This window comes from Hippoglossus hippoglossus, chromosome 14 (assembly GCF_009819705.1).
Source record: "Hippoglossus hippoglossus isolate fHipHip1 chromosome 14, fHipHip1.pri, whole genome shotgun sequence".
Lineage (NCBI taxonomy): Eukaryota > Metazoa > Chordata > Actinopteri > Pleuronectiformes > Pleuronectidae > Hippoglossus > Hippoglossus hippoglossus.
Genome location: NC_047164.1, coordinates 8,532,748 through 8,558,932, shown reverse-complemented (window position 1 = coordinate 8,558,932; position 26,185 = coordinate 8,532,748). Strand labels below are relative to the sequence as shown.

General features: G+C 41.9%; 1 protein-coding gene across 2 annotated transcripts in view; it reads left to right on the top strand.

Moving 5' to 3' along the window:
- Window positions 1-26,185, top strand: part of LOC117774936 (glucocorticoid receptor) — a 63,006-nt gene that overhangs the window by 1,756 nt on the left and 35,065 nt on the right. For both annotated transcript variants that reach the window (XM_034607666.1, XM_034607665.1), the window contains exon 2: window positions 191-1,401. In XM_034607666.1, the coding sequence (XP_034463557.1) occupies window positions 200-1,401 (1,202 nt within the window). In that variant the 5' untranslated portion in view covers window positions 191-199. The remainder of the gene's footprint in view (window positions 1-190; window positions 1,402-26,185) is intronic.

The following is a 26,185-nucleotide window of genomic DNA, read 5'->3' as shown; positions in this document are numbered from 1 at the left end:
ACAGATGTTTCAATACACCTAATCCCGTCAAAGATCTATGTTTCGATAGTCTGTTTTTAGCTTTTCCTTCTGGAATAACGTCATGTGTGTCATCCTATCCATCAACCCTGTTTTCATAGGCTAACCATGTCTTATCTCTCTCTCACTGTGTGTGTGTGTTGTGTCCCACCCCCCACCACTGTCCCGTCAGGATAAAGAAATGGATCAGGGTGGACTGAAGCGCAACGGTAATCGAGACGACAGCCTGACATTTGGGGAGACAGCAGAAGGCAGTGACACAGGTGACACGGCTGGTTCGCTGCCCCAGCTCACAGTGGCCCCAAACGGACGGGCTGCAACCAAAGACCAGGGGGAGTTCGGTGGCCTCTTTGAGTCCCCTCGTGGCCAGTGTGAGGGGTCAGACATGAAGGAGGGTAAAATCATCAGATTGCAGAAACGACAACGGCCGGATATTGCTATGTTCAACATGGAGGACAATTTGCCGTTGCTGAACCAGAGTATTTCTGATGTCGAACGGACGTCCACCTCTGTTATCAGCACCTCACACACCTCCGTCCTGGGAAACCTGCCTTTGCCCAACCTTTTCCCACAGCACATCAAGCAGGAGGGAGGTTTTTCTCTGGAAAAGGACCTGGGAACTTATGGTGGACATACGGGCGGCGGTCCGTGTGATTTGGATGGCAACAACAGTCGCCTTATTGAGGATACAGAGATTTGGCAAGACCTGGACCTTCCTAATTCATTGCCAGAAATCAGTGATTTTGAATTGGATTCAGAAGTGGCACACTTGGATAACATCCTACATGACAGCAGCGGCAGTGGCAGTCCTGCCGGCAGCTTGCTCAGCGAAACAAAGGCTCTGGTGGGTAACGGAGGAAACTGTACCAATGTGAATGGCACGGACAGGCAGCACCAATTACAGCAACATCAACACCAGCAGCAGCAGCATCGCCAACTGCTACAGCACCAGCAACATCAGCTACAACATCAGCATCAGCAGCCTCCGTCGCTTCTCTCCAGCGTCATGATCAAGGAGGAGAAAGACCACGACAACACTTTCATTCACATCCGCACACCTGGCGTGGTCAAACAGGAGAAGCAGGAGAACGGCAGTTTCTGCCAGTCGCAGTGCCTCCAGAGCAGCATGAGCTCTCTGCACGGAGGAGGCCCGATGTCCTCGACCACAGGTGTCGGCACAGGACCTGGCTACCACTACAAAGCCAACCCGTCCTCCACCGTGGGCCTACAAGACCAGAAGCCTTTTGGCATGTTCGCGAATCTGCCTCCACTCGGGGAGAGCTGGACGAGGGGGAGCAGGTTTGGAGAGCCCTCCGGGATACAGAGGGGCAACGATGGGCTCCCCTCCGCAGCCATGGCAGCCTTCTCTGTCAACTTCGCCAGGTAGGTCACTTGAAATAACTTTATCCTGCTCTGTTGACTGCATGCGAAGAGGAAACTGATTCCTACTGTATTCCAGTCTGAGCTGTAGCAGGTTTGTCTCCATCAGATGTTCTCCAGACTCAGTGTCCTGTTCTGGTCATCTTTAAAATCAGTCAGGTTTTCAGAATAAAAGTCATGAACATTTTAATGTAAAACCTCGTAATTTATAAAACTGCTCTACCTTTTTGAGGGGGTGACCAATTATATCAACTGTAATAACCCTAACCCTAAAACAAAGAAGCAAAAGAGCTTATTTTCTTTGGCACTGCTCCTGAAATCCGATCAGGTTCAGAGTGATGTATCAGGACACTTCACATCCCCACGGGACACCTTGAGTGTGGATTTAGGGAATGAAAGTATTTAAGCCAGTGAGTCAGAGAGTGTGATTCTAGCTGAGCAGCTCGAAAGGAGGGAGCTCAGGTGGTGTTGTATGTTTGTCTGTGACAGTTATTGTTATTTTTCTTTTTGGGATGGAGCGCTGGCCTCCCTGGGGTGGAGGGCATCTGGTGCTTATCGCCTCCAATCGGGGTCACACGTTGCTCCAATTCGTTCACATCACATCATATTTTAGGAATGCCATGGCAAATGGAAAATCTTTTATTATTGTCAGAGGAAGAAGACGCAAGACAAGGTGATGAGTTAGTTTAGGAGCTGCCAGGTTACAAGGAACAAAGTTGCAGCTGTGGTGATATTTTGGTTGCTCACAAGTCAGATATTGAAAATCTGTCTTTTTCTAGTGGAACTATGAAACTCTCCCTCCTCCGTGTTCTTGTGTTTTTCCAAACATGTGTTGTAAGAAGGCTCTCGCCACAAAGATATCACAGAGTTACCTAATAGTGTAATCTCACAGGAAATGATTCATTGTGAAAACACGATATGTGCATTTCAGAGGATGCAGTACGGTCTCGTTCAGTGAGAGGAAAATTAACCTCGTGAGAATGTCATGCACATGCGGCGGGACGAGAATGAGACGTGTCCGGTGGGCGCGCTTCACTTCAGCTTAGCAGTGCTATCTGATAACTGCACTGGCTGTGAGTGCACTGTTAAAAGAGAGATATAAACTCGCTGCTATACGAGCGTCTTTGTGAACGCAGCTTGAACGGGCACATCCCAGGATGTTGCTTTACAAATGGGGGGGGGAGGGGGACGTCATGAGTCAGCCTCGTCCCTTCTGAACGAGCATTGAGGTGTTTGGCTCCGTAAACAAGTGAAAGATGAACATGGGTGTCAGCAGCTACTGTTATCTCCCTGCTGTCACACTGATATGCTCCTGGGTCGTTGTGCTGCGAACCAGTTTGAACTGTGCTTAAAGTCTCTTGAGTGATGGTTTATATCTGTTATCTATACTCTCCTTTAGTCACTGTTTGTTTAAGGTCTTTTATATACATATAAAACACTGCAGATTCCATTATAAACACTGATGTCAAGGCTTTGTCAAAACTAAATGCTTCATGAAATGTCTTTATTTTCTCTTCTTAAGTGTTTTATCATTTTATCATTTGCCAATATTAGTAAATAACTAAAGGTTAAAGGTGTTTTAAAGAACTCAGTTTGCCAAGAATCTGTGCCTCAGTGCCTCAGTGCCTCAGTGCCTCTGTACCTGAGCTACTTTCATCAATTCTCATGTGTTGTCACATTGTTTCCCCCTGATGCTCAGCACTAAGGCTCCGCAAGGCCAGTGCATAATTATGTAACACGGATCAACTTTGCGTCCAAAAAACGATAAGAAACACAACAAATTCAAAATCGTGCAACAGAAAAGCACAGATTAGCAATAATTAGGTATTCTTATTTCTTGTTTGTCCTGTTCTTTGAAATAATCATGATACACCTAGTTCGACGACTTTATATTTGGTATTGAGTTATGTTAGAGGTAGAAGATCGATTTGAAAATAAAATCTCCAGATTATTATGATTGTAAGGCTGCAACTAAAGCTCGTTTTCATTTGTAGTTTATCCTTTAGTACATAGTTGTTATTCGTCTTCTACCCAACTCATGATTTCTAAAGTGACATCTTGTATTGATGTGTTTTATTTGACCAACTTTGAAAAATAAGAATCCTCTCAATTGGAACAAGAACATGATTTGATTTGTTCTAAACTGTCTGATCCAATATTTGTCATTATGACACATTCCTGCACATTTTAAAAATAGCCTACAACAGCAACCAGTGCTGACGGCACAATTATGCAATATGACAATGTGGTTAACCTTTAGCCTTTCGCAATTTACTGCCGATCCAAGAAGCCATGTGAAGGAGATCAAATTTAAGTCAACGGAAGGGCACATGTGGTGTCTGTTTACGAGAGATTTCATCTGGGTAGTTTTTGGGGTGAGTGATGACGAGAGGAGTCCTGGCAAACTCAAAGTGGTAGCCTGAAAAAAAAAAACTAAATCTGTGTCATTATGGCAACATTTTGGTTTGAATAATTGTTGTGAGAAGTAAAACCACCATGTGTCGCTCACAGGGTTGCAACCATCTGTGATGTTCACCCAATGAAATCTAAAGTATTCCATTTCTTTTTTCTCGCTTCTTCAATTCTCTCTCTCTCTCTGTGTGTGTGTGTGTGTGTGTGTGTGTGTGTGTGTGTGTGTGTGTGTGTGTGTGTGTGTGTGTGTGTGTGTGTGTGTGTGTGTGTGTGTGTGTGTGTGTGTGTGTGTGTGTGTGTGTGTGTGTGTGTGTGTGTGTGTGTGTGGAGAGGAAGTCAGTCAGGAGGGGACACGTGTGTGTATCCTCCAGGTTAGATTCTCCGCTGATTCACGTTTTTTCCCATGAGCAAAAGCACACGGCACGATAATCATTAATTGGTGTACTGGGATACCGCTCCAACCCTGGTCGCTCTGTTGTTGTGCTGATTGTTGCCACTACACTCGGGTATTTCTTTCTATTTTAGTGTTCATTGGCGGTTTGTAAACAAGCTTAGAGGAGCAGTATCGCCACCAAGAGGACTGGAGTCGCTACACCCTAATTCAGGGGCTCTCTCTGTGTCATTATGTTCCCCTCGGGGGGGGGGTCTGTTACTGGTGGTCTGTTACGGCGTTTGGCTTAATATGAATCCAGCTTTGAAATTTTCACACCGGCCCAACCGTGATATCAAATGACTGGCTTCCAACATGAGTTAGCATAGCAGCCGACTCCATTTACTGTACCGTACTGTATATCATGGAGCCCGCTGTACTATGGGAATTTTCTGCCCAGATGGAACACAATTTGGCTCCATCACGTTGCTTGGCTCCAGCCTCCTGTTATATAACTGATAATTAAATAGACAAATGATGCTTTTAAGCTCAGGGTGAAATGGGGCCCCTGAAACGTTCTTTCAAACAGCATTATGCTACTTTTATTAGTTAGATATTCAGTTATTTTCTTTTTGTGATTGGGAATCATTATAAAGTGCATTGTATCTTTTTTTTACATGCAGCAGGCAACATGCAGCATGTATGATATGCACGTTTAAGTTTAAAACCTCGCCATAAGACGTCCTGAGCCACGCTGACTGTAATAACGGTTGAAAAGCTGATGTAAACTCGTCTCGGTTGCCGTGCTGCGCGTGTCAGTGTGTGCCAGCTGTGGACAGCAAGACAGACAGTCTGTGTGTGTGTGTGTTTCTGTGTGTGTGTGTGTGTTTCTGTGTGTGTGTGTGTATGTTTGTACACACAGAGGAGGCTGGGAGGCCACGTGTACATATCTGCTCTGGCGTGCTGTTGCGTCTCTCTCTCCTTAGACTGCTACTCAGTCACTTTTTTTCTTCTCACCTACTCACCCCTGATAGGCCTCTCCGAGCTTTCTGCATTTCACAGAGGCATGCGAGAGCTGAACACACAAGGATGTCGGGCAAACACACACGCACACACGCACACACACACACACACACACACACACACACACACACACACACACACACACACACACACACACACACACACACACACACACAGACTCTTATGTTAGAAGTGTGCTTCAGATTGTAGAAGTCAAAGCAGGCTCTCACACACACATCCTTTTTTATTTTTTTTTTACATGAAGACTGTGGTTTTGCTCGACGTTTGGAAATCTTAAAATCACTGTTTATTGCCAAATGATATTTTTGCAGCTGCTTCTTAAAATAGGGAAGACGGGTTTTGTGCCAGACCTGAGTTTGCAGATGCATCGTGGTGAAGCTGTGGTGGGGCACGAGGCTTCATGCTCTACTTGGAAAAACATATATGTCAGTCTGACACGTTGGCTTTAGGCTTGTCTGTGATTAGATGACCTTCACCCTTGGTTGCAATGGACTTAATTCTGAGTCTAACCTAACGCCATAAAACCACTGAAACAGGTTCCACAACAATGTCTTCTCTGTATGGAATATTCTTAAGTCTATGAGCATATCAGATGCAGATCTTTTTGTGGTGTGAAACATTTACAGTTTGAGAGAAAAACAATAAAACGGAGCTCCCGGCTTAAATCTTTAGCAGCGACTGGCAATCTGGCCTCCTCCCTGGGATAGAAGCTAAGGGCCCGTGAACAAAGTGCACAGTCTGTTCACAGTTGGAGAGACTGATCCGAGGGGCCAATAGAAGGGAGGAGTTGTGCAGCAGCAGAAACGTAAACACGAGTTGTTGAACTTGTGGGGCGTGTCCCATGAATGTTCCCTGATGTAAAAAAAAAAACACTAATGATGTAGACGATTATGATGATGCATAGGTTGATAATTATGATATAATTGCCCCTTAGCTTCAGTCAGAGCTTGGTATGAGTGCAGTGCCCTGGTTGTCTGCCCACCTTCATGAATTACAGTTACATTATTTCACATGTTGTTGTTTGTGCAAACTATAGGTAGCAGACATATCAGCTTTGTTTTTACTGGAAGTTGCAACTGCTTTGTACCATTTTGTTTCCAGTTGTGGTCACCCCAGCTTTGACTGTTTGCATCGGTTAGATCATATCTTGTGCTTATTTTACACAACTCTGCTGGTTGAAAGTAAATCAATCAATTATCATAACTAAAATATATGGAACTGAATGTTATGTTTGATTTAAAGGATAAAAGTTTTTGATTGTATTTAATTTCTTTATGTCATGTGATCCACCTTTTTAATTATGACAAAACAGTCTCAATAAATTCAAATCAATATTGTTATATTGATTTGAACAAATCCTTCAGTATATTCTTTTGCTGGAGTTTTGTTCTTTATATTTTGACATAAAACGAATATGAAATATAGCATTTGCATACATTTTATGAACTGGATACTCAGGACATCTGATGTCCTACCGCAAGTGTCTTCTAGTCCTTTCACAACAGCTACCTCAGGTTCTGTACCAGGTCGCTGACACAAAACCTAAAGCCAAACTAGGTCAGACTCATGTCTGTTGACAGTTTCCTGGATTTGTAATCTCTGAGATTATGCCAACCTCAATCCACATTGTTTGCTTGAGTTCCTGTTGCTTAATAGGCTTACTGATAACCTTTGATGCATGCGAGTCTACGTTTCCCTCCTCTTTTCCTTTCGCTGCGACTTGTGGTTTAATTACCACTTTCTGCAGCGTGTTTCCACCATCCTTCATCATTTGTTAACGCTGATGCAGTTTCTGTTCTCTGACTGATGAGCCAGACGGGGCCTCAAAGGTTCGTCGGGCGCAAACAGGCAGGCGGTGTGTTGTTGGGTGTGTGGAAATGTTCTGGTGTCTTGTATTACATTAACGGTGGAGATGTATCATAATGCTGTTAGTGGATATCACTTGTGCCTCTAACTTGTTTAAGTCATTGCGAATCTAAAAGATTGAGCTGATGCCATATTGGTGCTGTTTCTTTGAAGAGGCTTTATACATATCAGCTCGATCATCAGCCACAATATATAACATATATAATTTCTGAACAAGAATTTCTTTCTTTCTTTCACTCTGTCTTGTTGTAACTCTTCCTCCCTCTTAGCTGCCCCCTCCTCGCTGCCCCCTGTGGAGCCTACTGTACGGAGTCTCTGAAGCAGGCCTCACTCGAGCTGCTTTCAGACATGGCACTCAACTCCGCAGCTCTTCTGTATTTTCTCCACAGGAGGTGCATGTGTTAACGCAAATATCCGAGTGAGATGCTTCGCGGTTTCTGCCGGCTTTCTCTGCCTGGCCTCCTAGTATTATGTCCGTAGAAATCCAGGAGAATCCGATGTGTGAACACAGCAGGGGATCCCCCGCTGGATTCACTGCCAGCGAGTGGTGGGGTTAATAACGCAATGTTAATGTGCGACAGACGCAAAAGTGGATAAAACTAAAAATCTCCCGGTGAAAAAGAGGTGACACACACGAAGTAGGCACCGACGAAGATGTCACGAGAGTTTTTGTTGATAACAGGTGTCTGTGTGTAGCAGATTTAATACGTCACTTCCTGCCTCTGTCTGCAGCACCCAGCTACTTGCCGAATGATGCAGATGATTTGATGTTGTTGTGAACGTGTCTGTGCAGAGAACCTCCCGCTGCTCTCTGCATGTGTGGAAGGCAAACTGCGGGTTAACTCAGTAGCCAATTCCCCAGATTTCACCCTCAGATCATGTCTGAAAACAGCTTTAGGGTCACTGTAGTGCAGGGAGCCAAAGCAGGTCTAGGCCTCTTAGCAGCCAAGCTGTTTTTAAGACTGCTCTGGGTTGTTTACGTTCGGTGTTAGGTGTTGGACATATCCCAGGCCTGTGTAACAAGCCACATGATGGATTTAACCTCTTTCTGCAGGACAAAATAAAAACAAGGTAAAAGGGAACCATCGGGATTAAGCGTTCAGTACTTATAACTATAACTATTCATTATTGATAGTAGGTAAACTGTTTTTGTGCTTACTTATTGTTTATTTAGTCTGAAAAACATCAAAACAACTTTCACAGATATCCCTTACAGGTTGCCTGAGCCCAATTTGACATTTTTGATCAATCAATCAATCAATCAATCCTCAAAATGTATTTGTATTGCCCATATTAGATAGGGCTTAATAAGGTGTGGCATCCTCTGCCCTTAACCCTGTATGAAATTTCATTGTTTTTTTTTGCTGTTCACTTCTTTCAAGCTGCCACTTAAACATTGTAAACTTGTGCTTAGATTTATTTGAATCCTGTTTCCACACTCATATTTGCTTTAAGTAATGTATGAATATAGTGACCAAATACTGAACCAGGAGTCGATACCGATACCACGAAATGTTCTCGATTCCTGATACCCGAAACGACACCAAGGCAAAAAAACGAAATAATAAATCCAATTTACTTCAACACTCTTCAAAAATATTTGAACATACAAAAAACAACAGTGGCGATGTACCCTTCAAGTAATAAATAAAAAGAAGAGACAGAGGCATGTAGGAAAATTATGAGATATCAGTTATCAGGTGTGCAAGCCCCCCCCCTCGGCACTGGTAAACAAGTGATTACAAGGTACAAGGACATGCAATGTGCACCTTCCCCGATGCTGAAGCAGCAGCGGCAACCATCCTGCAGCGGCGGGTCAGTATTGTTCGGTACCGTTTTTTAGAATTTTGGCTTCGACCTTGCACTGAAGTATTAGTTCTCGTGACATCCCTGGAACAGACACATACATACAACAACAAATGCTTCATTTCCCATCATGTGATGACAGTCAGTGGTTTTGTTAAGCTGATCGGAATTTCTTGGTTTACACCGATGATATTCAGAATGGAGTACTTGTTGAATACCTCCAGCAGGCCCCTTATTAACCCACCCTTGTCTAATTAATTATGGGATGGCCTTACAATACTATGTTTGAACGTTCCTGTGAGTGTTTGTGCATATGTTGTCACCCTCCTGCTTCTGATGGCACTTAACCAGCGTAACCTAGCTCGGCTCGCAACCGGGGCCAGAAACGCAAACATGATAATTGGTGTGTGTTTGTAAATTGACAAAAGTTTGTTTCTTTCTCAGCTGCATTACAAAAAAAAAAGTTCTGCAAGCAAACTGTGCTCGGATACGACAGGAGTGAGCGTAAATATAGCTCCGACTAATCTGACTCTCTCTGCTTCATAAACAGAGGACTGAGGTTATTATGTTTGGCAACAACTCGGCCAGGAAACAGGAAGTGTGGAGTCTGGAGGCTATAGTGGCTCCGACCGCTGCTCTTTTTGCTCTTTGTGCTGCTCTGGATTAAAAGAGAAAATTATATTATTATTATTATTATTATTATTATTATTATTGTCGTCGTTTATCATTATGTAGGTACCTTGCTCAGAAGTTGAGACTGATTTGTACGTCTAGGCAGCCAGTTTTTCCCTGTGTGGTAGTAGTGGCTGGGGGTGGCACGTAGCACGTAGCACGCTTCATTGCCACAGATAAACTTCTGTGGGAAACGCTGATGTCCCTGCATATTCTCGCATATGTGTATATTTGGGTTGAGATCTGGTGACTGCAAAAGCTATAGAATACGATCCACATAATTTTTACTGTCCTCATACATCCAGAGAACCACTGATCTCTTCATGCAAACATCCGTGAACAGGTTTCTCTACTCATTTATTTTGGTATTCCCTTTAATATGTCACCTGTTGACATGCGATTGAGCTTAATCAATGGTGACAGTCTACAGAACTAGGTTTATTTTCGATTAAAACACAAGGAGAGATCCTAAAACCGGAGAGATCCGACTCAGTTACTAGATCTAAACATATCTGCTTTTATTCATGAGCATTATTACTTGTCAAATCTCTCGTTCCTCTCTTCTGAGACAAATCGGTTCATAACAGTTCATTTTATTAGCTGTGTTTCACTGTAAGTCCTGTAAATTCTCTGACGTGTCAAGACGTGTTTTCTGATTGACGAATCATTTCGGTGGAATTTCCTGTCTTTGCAGCTGTCCAGCTTTCTGAGCCGGTCCGTGTCAAAACCCTGACGGCAGTTGGACACCGTGTCGCTGTGTTTTCTCTGCTCTTTACTATTGGTTTGATTTTCTGCGAGGGATTCTGTTGCTCTGTTTGTTGTGTGGGCTGTCGATCACTTCCTCTCTCCGTCTGTCTCTCAGCTCCAACACGGATGTTAAATCCCTCCTCCCTGAGTCAGCAAGGAGACGAATGCCCTTAATCTGTAGGAGGAATGCGCATGTCACATCGCCTTCTGCACGTTCCTGATTGGACTAAATGAAAAGTAGGCAGGGTTTGCCTGGGGTTGACTGCCAAGGTTCAAGGATCACTGTTAGTTCAACTGTTTATCTTCCCCTTAAACAGAACTAGGACGAATTTTAGAGGAAGTTTGATTTATACTTGGTTTTTGTTAGATCTCTTTAGTTTGAACTAATGTAGTCTGTAATCATCAATTAATTTAAATCATGCTTAAATTATCTGTCTGATTGCATAGTAAGAATTTCAGTTATATCTGATGATACTTTTCATTTTATGAAACTGTCCTGTAAAAAACGGGCCCATAGATTGTCTGTGCCGGCAGCTTATTACAACCCATACTTATGTTTTATTGTTAGGGGACCTCTAGTGTAATTACTAACAGAATTATATAAGCAGCAGTGGAAGAAATCAGGTGACGTAGAGGGACAAGGTCCACGTTAGTAGAAGGCCGCAGTGGATGCATGGGTTGACAACACACAGGACTTTGATCCCATGTCAAGTTCTTGTTTTAACCATCATCCATTCCAAACCATTCCAAAATGTCCTCCAACACTAGATACGAGAACTTGCTGTCATCCAAAAAAATTATCATTAAAGCAAGAAACTTATTTGACTAAACCAGCTACCGGGACACAATGGGTGTTTGTGATTGTACCCATGGCGATGACAGTTGTGGAATCTCACAAGTTCAACGGTGGATCAGGGTTTTTCCTATCAGGGGCTATTTCACTTTTTAGAAGATCCTTCCAGGGCCATTATTAATTCTAACCTGTAACACTAACCTCTCCACTGTGATGACTGGAACTGCTTCTCGTTGACGAGGTATCTGATGTAAGATGGTAGTGATGAAGCTGCTCACAGCTGGTCTTCACCCAAACAACATGCTCAAACTGCATGCAAACCTTTGTTGATGGTGTGCGCGTCATTGCAAAGAGACGAATTCCCTCTTCATATCAAACTTGGCAATGATTCCACCCACACCAATGCCCAGTTAATTTTTTTTCATCGGTTGTATCATGTGGTTGTACCAGAGTGAAAAACTATAAATGGCGAAAACAGTTTTTTGTTTGTTTTTGCAACGGTACTTTGACACACGTGGAGACTTTGCCCGCAGCTCTGCCGTGGCAGCAGGACACTCCTGCACAAATTCTCCTTGTGAACACGGTTTCAGCTTTCCAGCTATCAGCTAACTCACTACAATCCTGACATGCATGGGTCTGTCAGGATTGTAGTGAGTTAGCTGATAGCTACATTACACATCTCCTTTCCTTTTCGTGCTCACAATGTCAATGATGACACACAACATATGTTCACTCTGACATTACAGGCACTCGGCTGGAAGGGTAGACTCTGAAGTACTACACAACTCTTCAACCACCATTTTATGTTATTTTCTTGAATTGCAGAAAGTAATCATTTCTCAATGACCCTGATAGCCAGGTCAAGCTGCCTTGTGGCTCTGATGCTGAACCTTCCGCACCCCTGCACTAGATATACTATGGGTCATATCAACCTGTGCAACATGGTTGTACAGGTTGGAGGACTTGCTGCATTGTACTTATTTGACTAAGTCTACATTTAATACCAATGTGCACAAATAAGGTTCAGAAAAGAAGTGTTGGTGAGTTTCTGAAGTTCTTCTTCCTTTCGCTCCTGTACTGGGTGACTGTTCAAGAAATAAGAGGCGTTTTCCTGCACCTGACACTCTCAGTGTTGCTAGGGAGGCAGAGTAACCGTGGCGACTGTCAGCAGGAGGCCACAGGTTCAGACCCCTCTGGTTGTGATCATCCAACCTGTTGAAGTGTGAGCAACTTGATGAATCCCTCCAGTCCCAGAGCTGCATGCGTTCCTTTCATTCGGATCATTTAACTATAGCTAATTCAAGATATCACTTCCCTGCCAGATTTAGGACCCTGGAGATCATATACACGATGTAAGGTTAGAGCATATTTGCCTGCAATGTAAAATAGAATAAATATGTCCTCAATTTCATCTTTTTCCAACACAGGGTTAGAAAGCATGGAATTATTAACAATTACAGGTTTTCGACTCTGAAGAGCACGAATCCCAACAAATCGTTGAATTATTAACTGATTATTATTCATTATTGTTTTTGGGGAGCTACGTGTAGGGTTAATTTGTATATTACTTGTTTATCCAATACTTATAGTAGCTTTATTAAGAGACTGAGCAAGTGCAGACTGTGTTTTCCAGTTTGACTGCTAATGATGTGAGAGTGGATGGATTGTCACCTGTCACCCTCCCACGTTAAGCAAAATAAGAAAAATCCCCGGGGGGGGATTACTAGTTTTTACTGCAATTTTTATGTTGCATCTGAACTATCGATAAACCTGTGAATGTGTAGATACGCACCTATGTACACACCTATGTGCATTTGCAGCACTGAAGGCCGCATGTGTTCAGCTGGCAATGTCAGAGGTTGTCACCAGACAACGCAGAGGACCTTGTGCCATAGGCCGATCAATGATTGACCTGACCAAGGATACTGTACATGTGGAGGCAAACAATCCCCCCCCCGGTAGCTGCTGTTCAGACTTGCACCTTGTGTAATCTTAAGATCCTTTGCAGCCGGTCTGAAGGGAAAATTGAAAATGGCCTCAGTGAAAACACCATTAATGAGATTCAGCACAGGTCTCGCCTTTATACTCTTAGGTGACCCACTTCTTGTTGTTGTGTTTGCTGAGCTAATGCTGTGCACTTAAATAACCCTTTTTCCAGATATTTTAAATTGACTGTTGTTGCAAGCTGATAGAAGGACCTGTTTTTATCAAAGTGCACTCAGTATTGACAGTAAATATTATTGAATGACTTTAGTAGACCTTTTTATTTCTAGTAAACATTTAAACCTATACAAGAATTTACATAGAGTTACGCCCATTCTTAGTTGAAAGGCAGGAAAAATGTACATTCGTATTTACACTTATTTATTATTTTTCCAGTATAACTGGATCTGGAAACTCATATTAAGGACTTTATAGATTCAACAAAATGGCCATGAATCTATATTCATGGCCATTTGAATATAGATGGCCCCTCCGTGACCACCTAATTCAAATTATAACCCTGGTTTTGATGGACATAGAGGCTACATTTTACGTTTCTCCAAAGTCAACACTGGGAAGCATGTGAGATGTTGTGGTTTGGTGTGAAAGCATGTTCTCGTTTTCTTCAGTGTCCACTTGATCCTACGGCTGAATGGCAAAGAAAGAAATGACGCATTGAACAGAATAAATGTGCCAGACAATCTGTAGAAGGGTGCATTTTCATTTCCAGTTTGAGTGAATTTTAACTTCTAGTCCAGAAATAAAATACCAGAAAGTCCTTTGCAAAACAGGGAGTTATAAGAGAACACAGAGCAAGGATGAAGCAGCAGTGTTGGTGTGAAAGGAAAAATACTCTGTATGTCTGTGTGGGTGGAGCAGGCCACAGTAGAAAAGGGCGTAGACAGTGTTGAAGACGTAGACTGTGAGTGAGTTTATCACTGACTGGTGTCTGTTCAGGACACATGGGGTTAACGGCTGGATGATAGTGTGGTAGATCTGTCTGTGTCTTTTTCTCATCTTCTTTTTTATTCTGCAAAGTTTTATAAACTGAGGTTATAACTACCAAAACATTTTTCTTTCATTTTAAGAACTTTCCGTCTCTGAAGTGGAAGTAAATTGAGCCTGTTCCCTCTTGCTACTTGGATCCATTCATTTGCGTGGGAATACTGACCCACCTCTCAGCCACCATTCTGTCATTCTTTAAAATAGAAGCCCCTCTGGGTCTGGAGCCTGTTTATTTTTAGCACAAGCTAGCGCTAAGGCCAAACAGCTATTTTTAAAGGCGCTTTAGCTTCTGATGATAATGCGCGACTGCGAGTTTTAGTGGGCCAATTTCTGCCTCGCCAAAACAATGTTGGAAATAGACCTATGTGTTGGAAGCAGCAAGGTGCCAGTCTCATTATATTTATAGCTTATTTACTGACATACTGTAAGTTGGCCTAGATTCAAAGGTGGGGATAAGGCCAAAGGCTTTTGAAGCCTGTGCCTCTTTTAAGTTGTTGTTTGGGTTAGGGTTACTCCTGCTATAGGTCACAGTGCAGCTGTTATTGTCATTAAAATATAACATTTTCTGCCATTAATTAATTAACAACAAGAAGAACACTTAATGCATTTTCAGCGAGATTCACCAGAAAGAAGAATGTGAAGCATCGAAATGATTCAGCCACAGCTTCTATTTCATTTAATTAACTTAATGCTGAAATCCTAAATGTCATATTAAATCATCTGCCACAGATCTGTGCTGTCTGAGAGTATTGTTGTGGCTGGAAAAGCAATCACTTTGTTCAACATTGCGAGAATAATTCATGGATATTGATGAGTTAAATCAGGCATATTTACGGGACTGATTTCTATAGGTGTGTTTTAATTTGGTTCAGCCTGATTGAATTTAAGGGGAATATTGGCATACGTAGTGTCTGAGTGTAACCCATATACTACTGTAAGTTGAATAATTGTAATCAAGGTGGGAGATGACTGAAAAAATTCTATATCTTCTCTTCAAACTTTCATAAAGACAGTCACGGTTCCTAGAAAAAGAATCCTGGTGACTCTGGTGATGCTCTGATTTGCCAACAATAGGTGGACATTTGTGGTTTCAAGTGGATAGTTATCTATTGGATGGATTGGCATAAAGTGTGTTATGGGGATTCCCCTTACCATCAGATTGTGGTGTAATCAAACCAGTTGTATGGTTTATGATGACGTACCCGCGAAAGCTAATGAGTCACCAGTCAGCCTTACCCGTGCTCTTCAATCAGTGCTAATTATCAAATGCTTAACTCGATAATCCAGTGTGTTAAACACAATAACAAATTTTTACCTGCCACTCATCAGCAGATTATTGCCTTTGTTAGCATTGTTGCATGTTGAGGTTTGAAGTTCAAAGCACCATTGTACATGAATGAGTCACTAGCGTGGCTGTGGACGTTTATCCTATTACCGGGTTGTCAGAACAAAAGCATGCTTTTATTTTGATACGGCTCTATTAAGGTGTGGTGTGTTTTCGTCATTACTTTTGACATTTCAAAAATACGAACATTTAATCTGTAAATTGAAATAGAATAATTGCTTTTTTAATTGATGATGATTATGTTTTTCTGGTGTTTTTCCACAGCGGAAAGCTCTGAGAAAACCCGGTACTCTGCTTCTGCTCTAAGTTGTAGACACATTAGTTTTGGATTCGGGCCCCTTGTGTAATAGTCACATACTCACACATTCACCTTTCCTACCCTGGACTAAAGACCATGTATTTGAACTGTTTGCCTGCAAGAAACACAGAATGATTAACAGTGTTGAGCTATATAACCAACACCCGCCTACACACCTTACCCACTTGCTCTTCCTCCAGACTCTTCCTTCTTTGATGTCTCTAGCTCTCCTTATGCATTTCTGTTTCGTTTCTTTCGGTATAGCATCTCTCTGCTTCTCTTCATTTTCTGCTCAGACATTGTGCTGTAAATCTTTCATTGCTCACTGTTCGCACAATAGAATGTTCCCTATTACTTTGCCATTATCCATATAGTAGCGGTGTGGGGGCTTTTTCATCCGACTGCACATACTTGATTTACGTGAAACATGCGGAATAGGCCCACTAATTGCTCGTAATAAATCGGTCACTTGACATTTACTGCAACAGGAAGGCACGGACAATTTACTGTCCCCACTCTAATTGTTTATTTGCTTTCATTTTATTTCGTTACTAGATGAGAGCAAGTCTGTGTGAGAGAAATTGGACACGACAAAAAGATAGATTTTTGGGTCTGCAGGGCTCGATGGTGCGAGCGTTTTTTACTTTTATTTGCAAATAAAAGTAGATGCCTACAAACTATAAAATGCATTTAGTGGCATGTGTGCAAGTAAAAACAACACAACAATGGCCATGATGCGGCTACTGCACCAACCCAAAGCTCTCCATTGAAATATCAAGTAGACCAATAGCTGAGCAGGCCAGGCGACCTGCTTGCAAAAGTTTCCGGACCAGGTGATATATGGATATGCACTGAGCAGACCTCCTTTGATGTTTCCGAATAAGAAGAACTATTTTATTATAGATGTGTTCTCATTGCTCAGACACACCACAGCCATTCAATCTCCCATTCAAGCTGCGGGAATCAAAACATGCATCATTTAGGTCAGCGCTCCTCTGGCTAAATATGAGTCACCAGTAGTAAACTCAGTCTCCTCCTCGAGTAGTGATCTCACACTCGGAGACATTTAAAGTATTTGATTACAATACAACAGGACAGCGACCTCGCCCTTTTCTTTCTCCTTCTAACATATGGGAAGAGTGTCCTGGTTTGGACTGCAGCCCTGCACTGCCTTGCATTGTTAAACTCTGGCACATTTTAGGTATCCAGCAGACTTGACCTGAACTCGCAAATAGCACATAGCTGGACTAAGCTACAATAAGAAAACATCTGGAGTAATGACTATTCCCTTAGTTATTTGTAAAGCTGTAAGTTCTGTTTGAGGTTTTTCATCCTCGAGTGGCAATTTAACAGTGGCTATTTTGACAGCTGCCTGTCTGGTCATACTAACTTGCAGAATTAGCTTCCACTGTGTTAACAAGGGTATGGTCTTGCTTGAACTTGAATTGTGAGAAGGATTTTGCAGTTGTATCTTGCATGCTGATACGTGCATGCCTCTAGTAAGTCAGAGCATGTAGCATGTCTGCTAACAGTGGGAGCCAAGCTTACTGATTTAGCAGCTGAAATTAAAGGCTTAGGTCTGAGCTCATCTCATCTTACGTCCCTCACAAGTTTCCTTGTAGACCGTTGTAACGGAAAGCAGCAACTGGAACGCATATTCGGATATAACGGTATTTGAAATCCGTATCTGTTCATATGTCATGCCTCCGACATATTTACAGAAAGCTCCTGGGAGTACTCACAATGGGTAGCTTGTTTCTGAATATTGAACATTTTGGCATCTTTCTACAGTAATATACAGCGTGTTTTGGATCTGTTTGCAAAAACTTTCGTGGGGGATTTCATAGCTTTTCCATATCTGTTTTTTCCTGTTCTTTTGCTTTGGCTTGACAGAATTATGTCACAACTTTCAAAGCTGTATTAAAGTAAAAAATAACATTTCTATTGAGAGATTTGGTGCCAGCCTGTCATGCATACCTTCAATGCTCCACGCGATTACATTATTTAGCTGCCTGGAGCACACTTTAGCACCATAGCCTCCATGAATCACAAGTAAACATGCTTTATTTATGCATCCATCATGGACCCCATGCTTGTCAAGAATTAGCAGACAGGAGTGCAGACTGCTAATTGGTACTTAACCTGTTTAATAGACAGGTAATTTATAGAGGCTCTTCAGTATGATACGATGATCATTAACAACTGTAGCTAATGTAGCTAATGCCTGGTTCATACCACATGATTTTGAGTCAGATTTTCTGTTCGCCAACCAATGTTGGAACTCCTGGACAAAAGCCCGACAATGGAGCCAAATTGCAATTTGATCAGCAGTCGCCAATTGCGATGTGTGACCTCTTCAGAGACACAATTTGTTCGGCTCTGCAACAGTAGATTTCTATCAGGCTAAATACCTAGATGGATCAGCGACAATTGCAACTAGAGCGCAGGACTGGCTGAAGGCACTATAAAGTTTGGAGACCAGACACATTAGTCTGGTTTTTTTCTGATTAAAGATCAAATACTGTGTGACTCCCTGCCACCAGTGAGCCGTGTAGCATGAACTCACAATGGCCGCAAGACTCCTGATCACAAGACAGCAAGTCGTGTAGTTGTAGTTTAAAACTGCACAGTGATCCAATAAAAGTTGTGTCGTCTGCACTTGGCATTACCTCAAAATGATGAATGTGAATGGGATGAATGACCCGATCCTGACAAGTGAAAAGCATACATAAAAATATAGATAAATAGAACTTAGCAGTGAGACCAAACCCTTCCCAAGTTGTCATGCACGCCGTGTCCAATCATACTCACTGCTCCTCATGTCTTTCACACTGATACGTTTATGTGTGTGTGTGTGTGTGTGTGTGTGTGAATCCATAGCAGAGTCTACAGCTGTTTATCTGGCTGAGATCGACTACTCTCCAATAGAAACCACAAGAAATATTCTTGACTAGAACTGCACCCGTGTGCAGTAATAAGTTGAGTAATAAACAAAAAATTTATTCGTCATAAAACACGTCATAAAACTCTTTTTTTATGACTAAAACCCATCAAAGTTTAAATAATCCAATTTGGGTTCTTCCTGGGCATTGTCCCTCCACCAAGTATGATGAGAATCGGTCAAGAAGTTTTGCTGCTAACAAAAAACACACTCTATTGAAAACATAACCTCCTTGGCTGAGGTAAAAAATCTTTCTGAAACATTGGTGTATTAGTTTAAATCATTTGATGGAATTTTTGTCAAATTCAACCCCTGAATGATTCAGATTGTTCCTTGAAAGTGAAGAGAACTACTAACTAAGCCGTCGGCCTCTCGTTTAAAGCGTGCAGTCTCCATTTCCTCTCTAATGTGGCTTGAACAACAGTTACGGCTAATGTATGGTCAGCTGCCTGAAGCCCCTCTGTGGTAAATTAAACAATGTCAGGGTGCGTAATTCGCTATTGATCACATGCACAGTGGAGCAATGCGTTAGGATTATATAATGACCTGCGGGACAATATATGGAGTGAAACTAATATGATTCATGTGGGGGGGAAAAAAACAATGGTCTACTGGCGCGTTCATGCTTATCTTTATTTCACCTTTTTCATTGGTTGTCTCACTGTTGATGTGAAAGTCTTGAGTGGTGCTGGTGTGTGTGTGATTGAAATATGTTTGAGAAAAGCACATGTAGATCATGTGAATCTGGCTTTTTTGTTTCTTCTGAGAGGCGGATCATGAGACTATCAGCTCTTGAGATCGATGATAACAGTTTTTTACTTGAACACTGGTGTGGAGTTTATGGTGGTAACTAGAGGAGACTAGTTGTTTGTCCAAAAGCATCATGATGATTTCTTTCAGCGGAGTGATCGGGGCTTTACTCACCTCAGCAGTCGCCCCAACTGTTTTTTAAGATCTAATAATAATAATTCATGATTCCTAGCGATAATAATAATAATTAGTATTCTTTCTTGTTCCCTGTGTAAATATGTGGGAGAGGAACAAAAGAAGAAGGAGTAGGCAGACCTGCTTAACTGGAAATGACCCATAATCCACCTGGGCCTGAGTCTCTCTATATCTCTGTGTCTGGCTGTGCCTCTTTTGCCGTGCTGCTTTCTTTCACTCTCCCCATTTCTCACGCTTTCAATTATTTTCACTTCATGTGCGGCTGTGGCTCAGGAGATAGAGCGGGCTGTCCACTGATCAGATGGTCGATGGTTAGATCCTCAGCTCCTCGAATCCTCATGTTCGTGGCCTCGGGGGAGACGCTGAACCCAAAATTGCCCCTGACCCCGCTGGCTGTGTGAAAGATAGATTTGTGTGTGAATTTGACTTGTAATTTAAAGCGTTTTGGCATTTGTTCTTCTCCTCACTGGTTATTTCCAGTCTCCCGCTCCTCTAAACCTCGTAAACTCTCATTTCAGTTCGTTTGCCGTCTTCTGAAACCACTGTACCACTACTGTATTGTTACTCTACTTTCATGTCCTCTCTCAGTTGACTGTTCGAACCCGTCTGTGCAAGACTCGGCTTTGTTGGTGTGCTGTGCTCTCACTTTGTTCGAGAAGCTGCTCTAACTTTGTTATTGTTCTTCAGAAGCCTCGAACCAGGGAACCTCTCGCTGGAAATCCTGACAAGCCTCCTGTTCGCCACATTTAGGTCACCTACTTCTTCTGAGAACTTTCGAACACGGAGGACACATTGTGCACATTCTGGGGCAAATAACAAACAGTAAAAAAAAACAAAAAACAGAAGTCAAAACAATAGTAAAAGAGAACAGAGAAAAATATGTTGATTGATGATGCATCTCAGTTCTGGGCGGACGTATACTTCACACTTATCGTCTTCTCTTGAAATGTTTTTTCAGTTATTTTAATCTAATTAGTTTTTGAGTTAAACGACTAATCCATTGGTCCAAAAAATGTTGATTGACAATGGGGCAAATAGGCGTCCCAAATTTGAATTGCTTGTTTGGTCCAATGAACAGTAACAAAACCCAAAGATACTCAATTTCTAAATTAAACTAAAAAGCAGCAAATTCTCACATTGATTCACATTTTTCTTTAATGAATGATGAACTTGAAAAATGATTTCTTCATGAGGACAACATGTGAACTTGAGACGACTTGACCTGAACTTTGTGTCTCACCTTTCATACGTGAGATGCAGCTCACTGTGCTTTCCAGAACCAGGAGAACTTGAGTATTAATCAAACATCTTTAGGTTGTATATTACTTTTGCAAGCTTGGATTTTTTACGTGTTTTTATACTTGCTTGATAACGCCTTGTCTGAGATCTCTAATGTTGCCTCCTTGCTGGTTTGCGATCCTGTTACGCATTTATTACAGGTGAAACTCTCTCTCCCCAAACTGCTCTCTGCTGTCCCCCCCTTCCTCCATATCTGTGTTTCCTTACTGCTTCAAGGCCAATCATGTCATCAGAATTTATTATACTTCGGTGGGTTTCTATGTCTAATCTGATTCACTTTTAGTCAGTGAGTGAACTGTGCTTCATATCCTGCTAATTAAAAAATCACAGGGTGTTAGTGGAGAATACAGTGTTTACTTTGAAGACACATGGTGTTCACCTGTGTCCTTTCCATGTCCCTCCCTGAAACATCACACAAGTTGCCAAACCTGATCTTAGCGACATGGTCACAAGCTGGTGGACGGGAGTCAATATTAAAGACAGCTTTCGTATGAACATTCAGGTTTAATAAGTCACAACTTACATTCAAAACCCAAAGTAAAACACAACAAATTAGTTTAAGAGGCCTCTCCTGTACCACCAGCCTGCCAGGACCTGCGGATGAAAATTAAATCTGGCACATTGACATGTTGGATAAATAATTAAAACAGTAATTAAGTAATATGAAAAGTAACATCATTGATTGTTATACATACATCATACTGTGGTGTAGCACTGGGAATAAGTGACATCACAAAATGACCAGCCCGCCAAATACATTTTTCTGTTGGCTAAATTCCGTGTTCTGATAAATTCAGTGAATTAAACCGACTGACCAATTAGAAACACTGTTGCTGGCCAGAATACATCTGCTCAACATGCAGGATTTTCAATAGACGAGCAATGCTGCATTTTCTGAATACCTCCTGCTAAAGAACAATATTTTCATTCGCTCCTCTCTTCCACTGATGATTCCTCTGCATTGTTTCGAGTCCACGTAATCACTGGAAGTTCTCCACATTTGTTGCTTCCTGTTAAATTAGCCGAAATAAAGCCATTGGATTAGCAGCTTTAAACCATGTGGTCTGTTTTACGTCGTTAAAAGTGAAGGGCAGTTGTTTCTGTACCTTGTAATTTGGAAAACCAACAACTTTGAATGCTCTCTGTTAGTGTTGGAACGGCGCTTGGAGGCTTTGTGCCTGTGCGAGCGAAATCAACCTGGCTTTGATTTCCCTTTTTGAGCAAGATTGTTATTCGGAGGATTAGTCTGCCAAGCACAAAGAGAGGTCTCTTATCTGAAGTTGGGCTGATATGAGAAGAGGTTGTTGGCTGCGATTTGAATTGTACCTGGAGAAGAAACAGACGCTTGACGTTGACAGTAATGAGATGTGATCACCTCTACATGTGGAGTGAAACAGTCAAACGGCAAAACAAAGTGAAACACATCCCTATATTCAGATTTCAAGACCATAAATAAAATGAAAAGGTATGTAACAAATAAACAATTGGAGAGAAGAAGTTCATCCCAAACCAGTTAACTGGGTTTCTGTCCTGCTCTTCCATCATTTGAAGGCTAGTTCTTCCCTCACAAACCAATCCCTTCGTTACTTGCCATTGTCTCAACATTCTGACAACAATAAAGAGAACTACTTCCTGCATTACTGTGTTGTTAGGATGATGCATCGGAAGGTTTAGTAACACAATGTTGTTTTAACACGCTTTCAACAGAGGGTTTGAGCAATCAGCCAAAGTTGGGGAACCTGTAGGCATTGTTTGCATTATGGCTTTGAAGGTTTTCGTGTACTTTCATTGCTGCAGGAAAGATGGAACATCTGAGGTCATTCACTGGACTTGGGGAACCTGTTGGAATACAAATAATAGATGAAGATATCTTCGAATTCCGTTCTGCCTGTATGTCCTTCGATTATTTTGTTTTTTGCTCTGTGCAGTTGTGATGGACAGAGTTAATGACGTGGATTGTTTTATTTTAATGAGGTGAAACGTGAGGGAATTTTTAATGTCTTTGGACTTTGGGAGCAAGTTGTAGTACCTGGACAAATCCCATACAGACGCAGGGAAAACATGCTGAATAGGGATTCGAACCAAGAACCTTCTTGCATTGAAGTGACACTGCTAATAAATAATTGTTATATAATCTGTTTTATAGTCTATATTAAAATGTAGAAATTGTGCTAGCAAGAAATTAGCATTCTGTCAAGAGCCTTATCTTAACACCTCCATATCATTAAATATAACACTGATTCAGTCAGACCTGGCACCTTGGAGTTCTTGCTGTCAGCAGATAAACATGATTTACAGGCTTTCTTTTGTAAATGAAAGAAAAGAAATGAAAGATTTTCCTAAATTATAGGTCTGGTTTGGTTTAAATGATTTGTCTGCCATGTTTCCTCTGTCTATCAAATTACCTCGACATACTTTATATAGGTGGGAGACGGAAGGCACGGCCTCAGTTTTCGGTTCACTGTAAGGATCCCTTTTCAAGGCTTCGGCATATGGGTTACATTCGTCACGTGTCCTTTAAACTGTTCTTCGCCTTCTTTGTGATTTCTTTTTTTCGGTATTATCCTCCCATGAGGCACAAAATCAGTCTGACACAACACCCACCAGCACTCACTGAGGTCGTCTGACATCAGAATCTAAAGTGCTGTTTGGAAAACAAAAAAAGGAAAGAAAAGTAAGCTCTCATCCCACCTGTTATCCATTAAAGAGTACAGTCAGGGAAAAAAAATGAAATAATAAAAAACGCAGTGCTTCTCCGTACTCCAAACATTTCTCCGATACAGTAGGATGTGGTCGTGGTGCAGGGGAGTGGGAGATCTGTCCTTAGATGATCTTGGCTTGGCTGTAGCGAGCAGCGACCGTAACTATAGCTGGATCTCGTGAGGAGATTAGCATGGAAAGCTATGAGGAACGAGTTATGTGAGTACATGAGACTCGAGTTAGGACAAACATGCTCCCTCGAACACACCTCTTAGGCACTTCTTTGTGGAGTCTGTGCTTTGTCGGTCCATTAATGCAGGCCCATGGTGAAAACTGCTACTTTCACCACTAATGGATTTGTTTACCTCCATTAAATCAATGCCGCCTAGGCTGTTTTTGTATTTGCTCGGCCGGCAGAGGGAAATTGATCGAGATTTAGTGTTGATCACACGTAGCTAATATTTCTCCTCATTTTATTTATGAGGTTGCCTGTCCATACTTTACATTTCTGATCAAATTCAAACCTTAATGCTTGATTTATTGTAGCTTTTCTGTCTCTAACAAAAACTCAAAAAAGCCCTTTCCTTTTTGAGAAAGCACCAACCTCTGGACATCTTATATCAATCCAATTGTGTTTCTTCTGTTCCTGCAAACATGCACTGTTTTGTGCAGCGCTGTTCGAGATAGAGGTAATTTCCCCCAGTTCATGCTGTGAACATGTTGTTGGCGCTATTTGTGGTTGTTTGGATAATAATAATAGCAGCAGGGCCAACTGAATCAGTCTCTCCAGAGCTCTTATTAAGCTCTTTATCCCCCCCCCTGCTCTTCTTTATGTCAGGCAATGAATTCACCTGAGTGAAAGCTAACCTCTGGAGGATCCCTCCCTCCCTCAGCCTGGAGGGTCGGGTGTCAAAAACCACCTTGGAACCGGTTTAAGAGCCATGGACACGTGCACTTTTGGTGTTTGCATATTCCTGTCATGCTCCCTTGTGATGCAGTGAGTATTTTCCACTCCATAAAAGTTAAGTAGTTATCTGCCAAGATCTGGTTCACAGACCTAACGTCACTTCAGTTGTTACCGAGTACATCAAGAGAGCAACGTAAGCAGCCACGTAATGCCTTATTACAGCTGTGTAGGAAAATGACCACTACAAGTTCCTTCACCACCTTCACCTTGTCCTGTGCTCTGATTGGCTGAAGTTGTCAGACTCCAGATCGGAAATCTGATTGGAGTCTGCGACTCGACCTTGACGCCACTGCAACCCATCGCAACCCTCTCTTATTGCGTCTTTGATGAGTTCACGCACAGTGATTGGCGGTCGATTGCCGGTCAGGGGCTTTTGTCAGAGACTCGCAAAACTCGTCAGCAACTGGCAAACTGGGCTGAAACTCGTGTAACGTGAACTAATGCAACATGTGCAGGTCATCCATGGAATTTAACCTTCTTTGATATTTTTGTTTGAATGACACACATTATGCTCATACTCATCTTTAGGTTCATGACTGTAATTTGGGTTGTTACTTTTAATATCAAGAAACACTCATTTTCCTCATACTGTCTGTTGCTGCAGCCCCTTTTTTCAACCTCTGTCGGAAACACTTTACATAAAACTTACACAACACACTAGAGGAAAGGGAATAACTGAATAAATCATAATACGTCTCCTTTAATTTGTTCGATTAAAACCAAACCTGATAAGCAGAAGGAGAATAAAATCGAAATGATTGTGGATGGAAGGTGGTCAACTTGCCGTCATGGCCTCTGGCCACACATTTTTCTCTTTATTGATGCAGACTCAAAGCCAGAATCCACCAAACTCCCCTCCTATCACAGGCTGTTCCAGTTACACTCACACTCGCCTCTTTAGAGATCTTCATTTTGTTTTTCTTCTCGTCTACTCCATCTCCTCTCTGCTCACTCTATCACTTGCTGTCTTTGAATAAGGTCATATGAGTGGGTGCTGTTTGCTAAATGTGAGTTTTGAAATCTGTGCTCTATGTAGTGCTTCTCTCCCTAATTTATTTATCTAATCTTATCTTTGTGTCTTTTCACTTTCTCTTTACGCTCCCCTCTTATCTCCTATCTGATTTTTCACCACACATCTCTCCCCTCGTATGATTTCCCCTCGGGGAGGAATGGATGATATGTTTTATGAAGAGATAGTTGGCCTATTTCTCTGGGTTAATGATTGGCATCTTCCACTGTATGTGAAGGGAGAGAGGGCAACCTTACGTGCATTAAAACCAGGGTAGCCAAATAAAAGCGTTGCTCATGGACTCGGGGTAAAAGTCTGCTCCACCCACATGACTGAAGAGTTGAGTTTTACCAGGAGCTGTTGAAATGAAAATTAACGTAACACATTTTTTGCAAAAACTATTAAGAGACTGTTGTTGTTTTACTATCGAAAGGAATATTGGTTTTCAATAAGTGGAATTCAGGCCAAAACTTGACTCGCTGTTTCGTTCATCTTCTTCACAGGCGCTTTGACAACTGCTCAAAACAAACATTGCTTCAGTTTTCGAATAACTGATAAATATTTAACTGAGCTCGGTTGTAATGC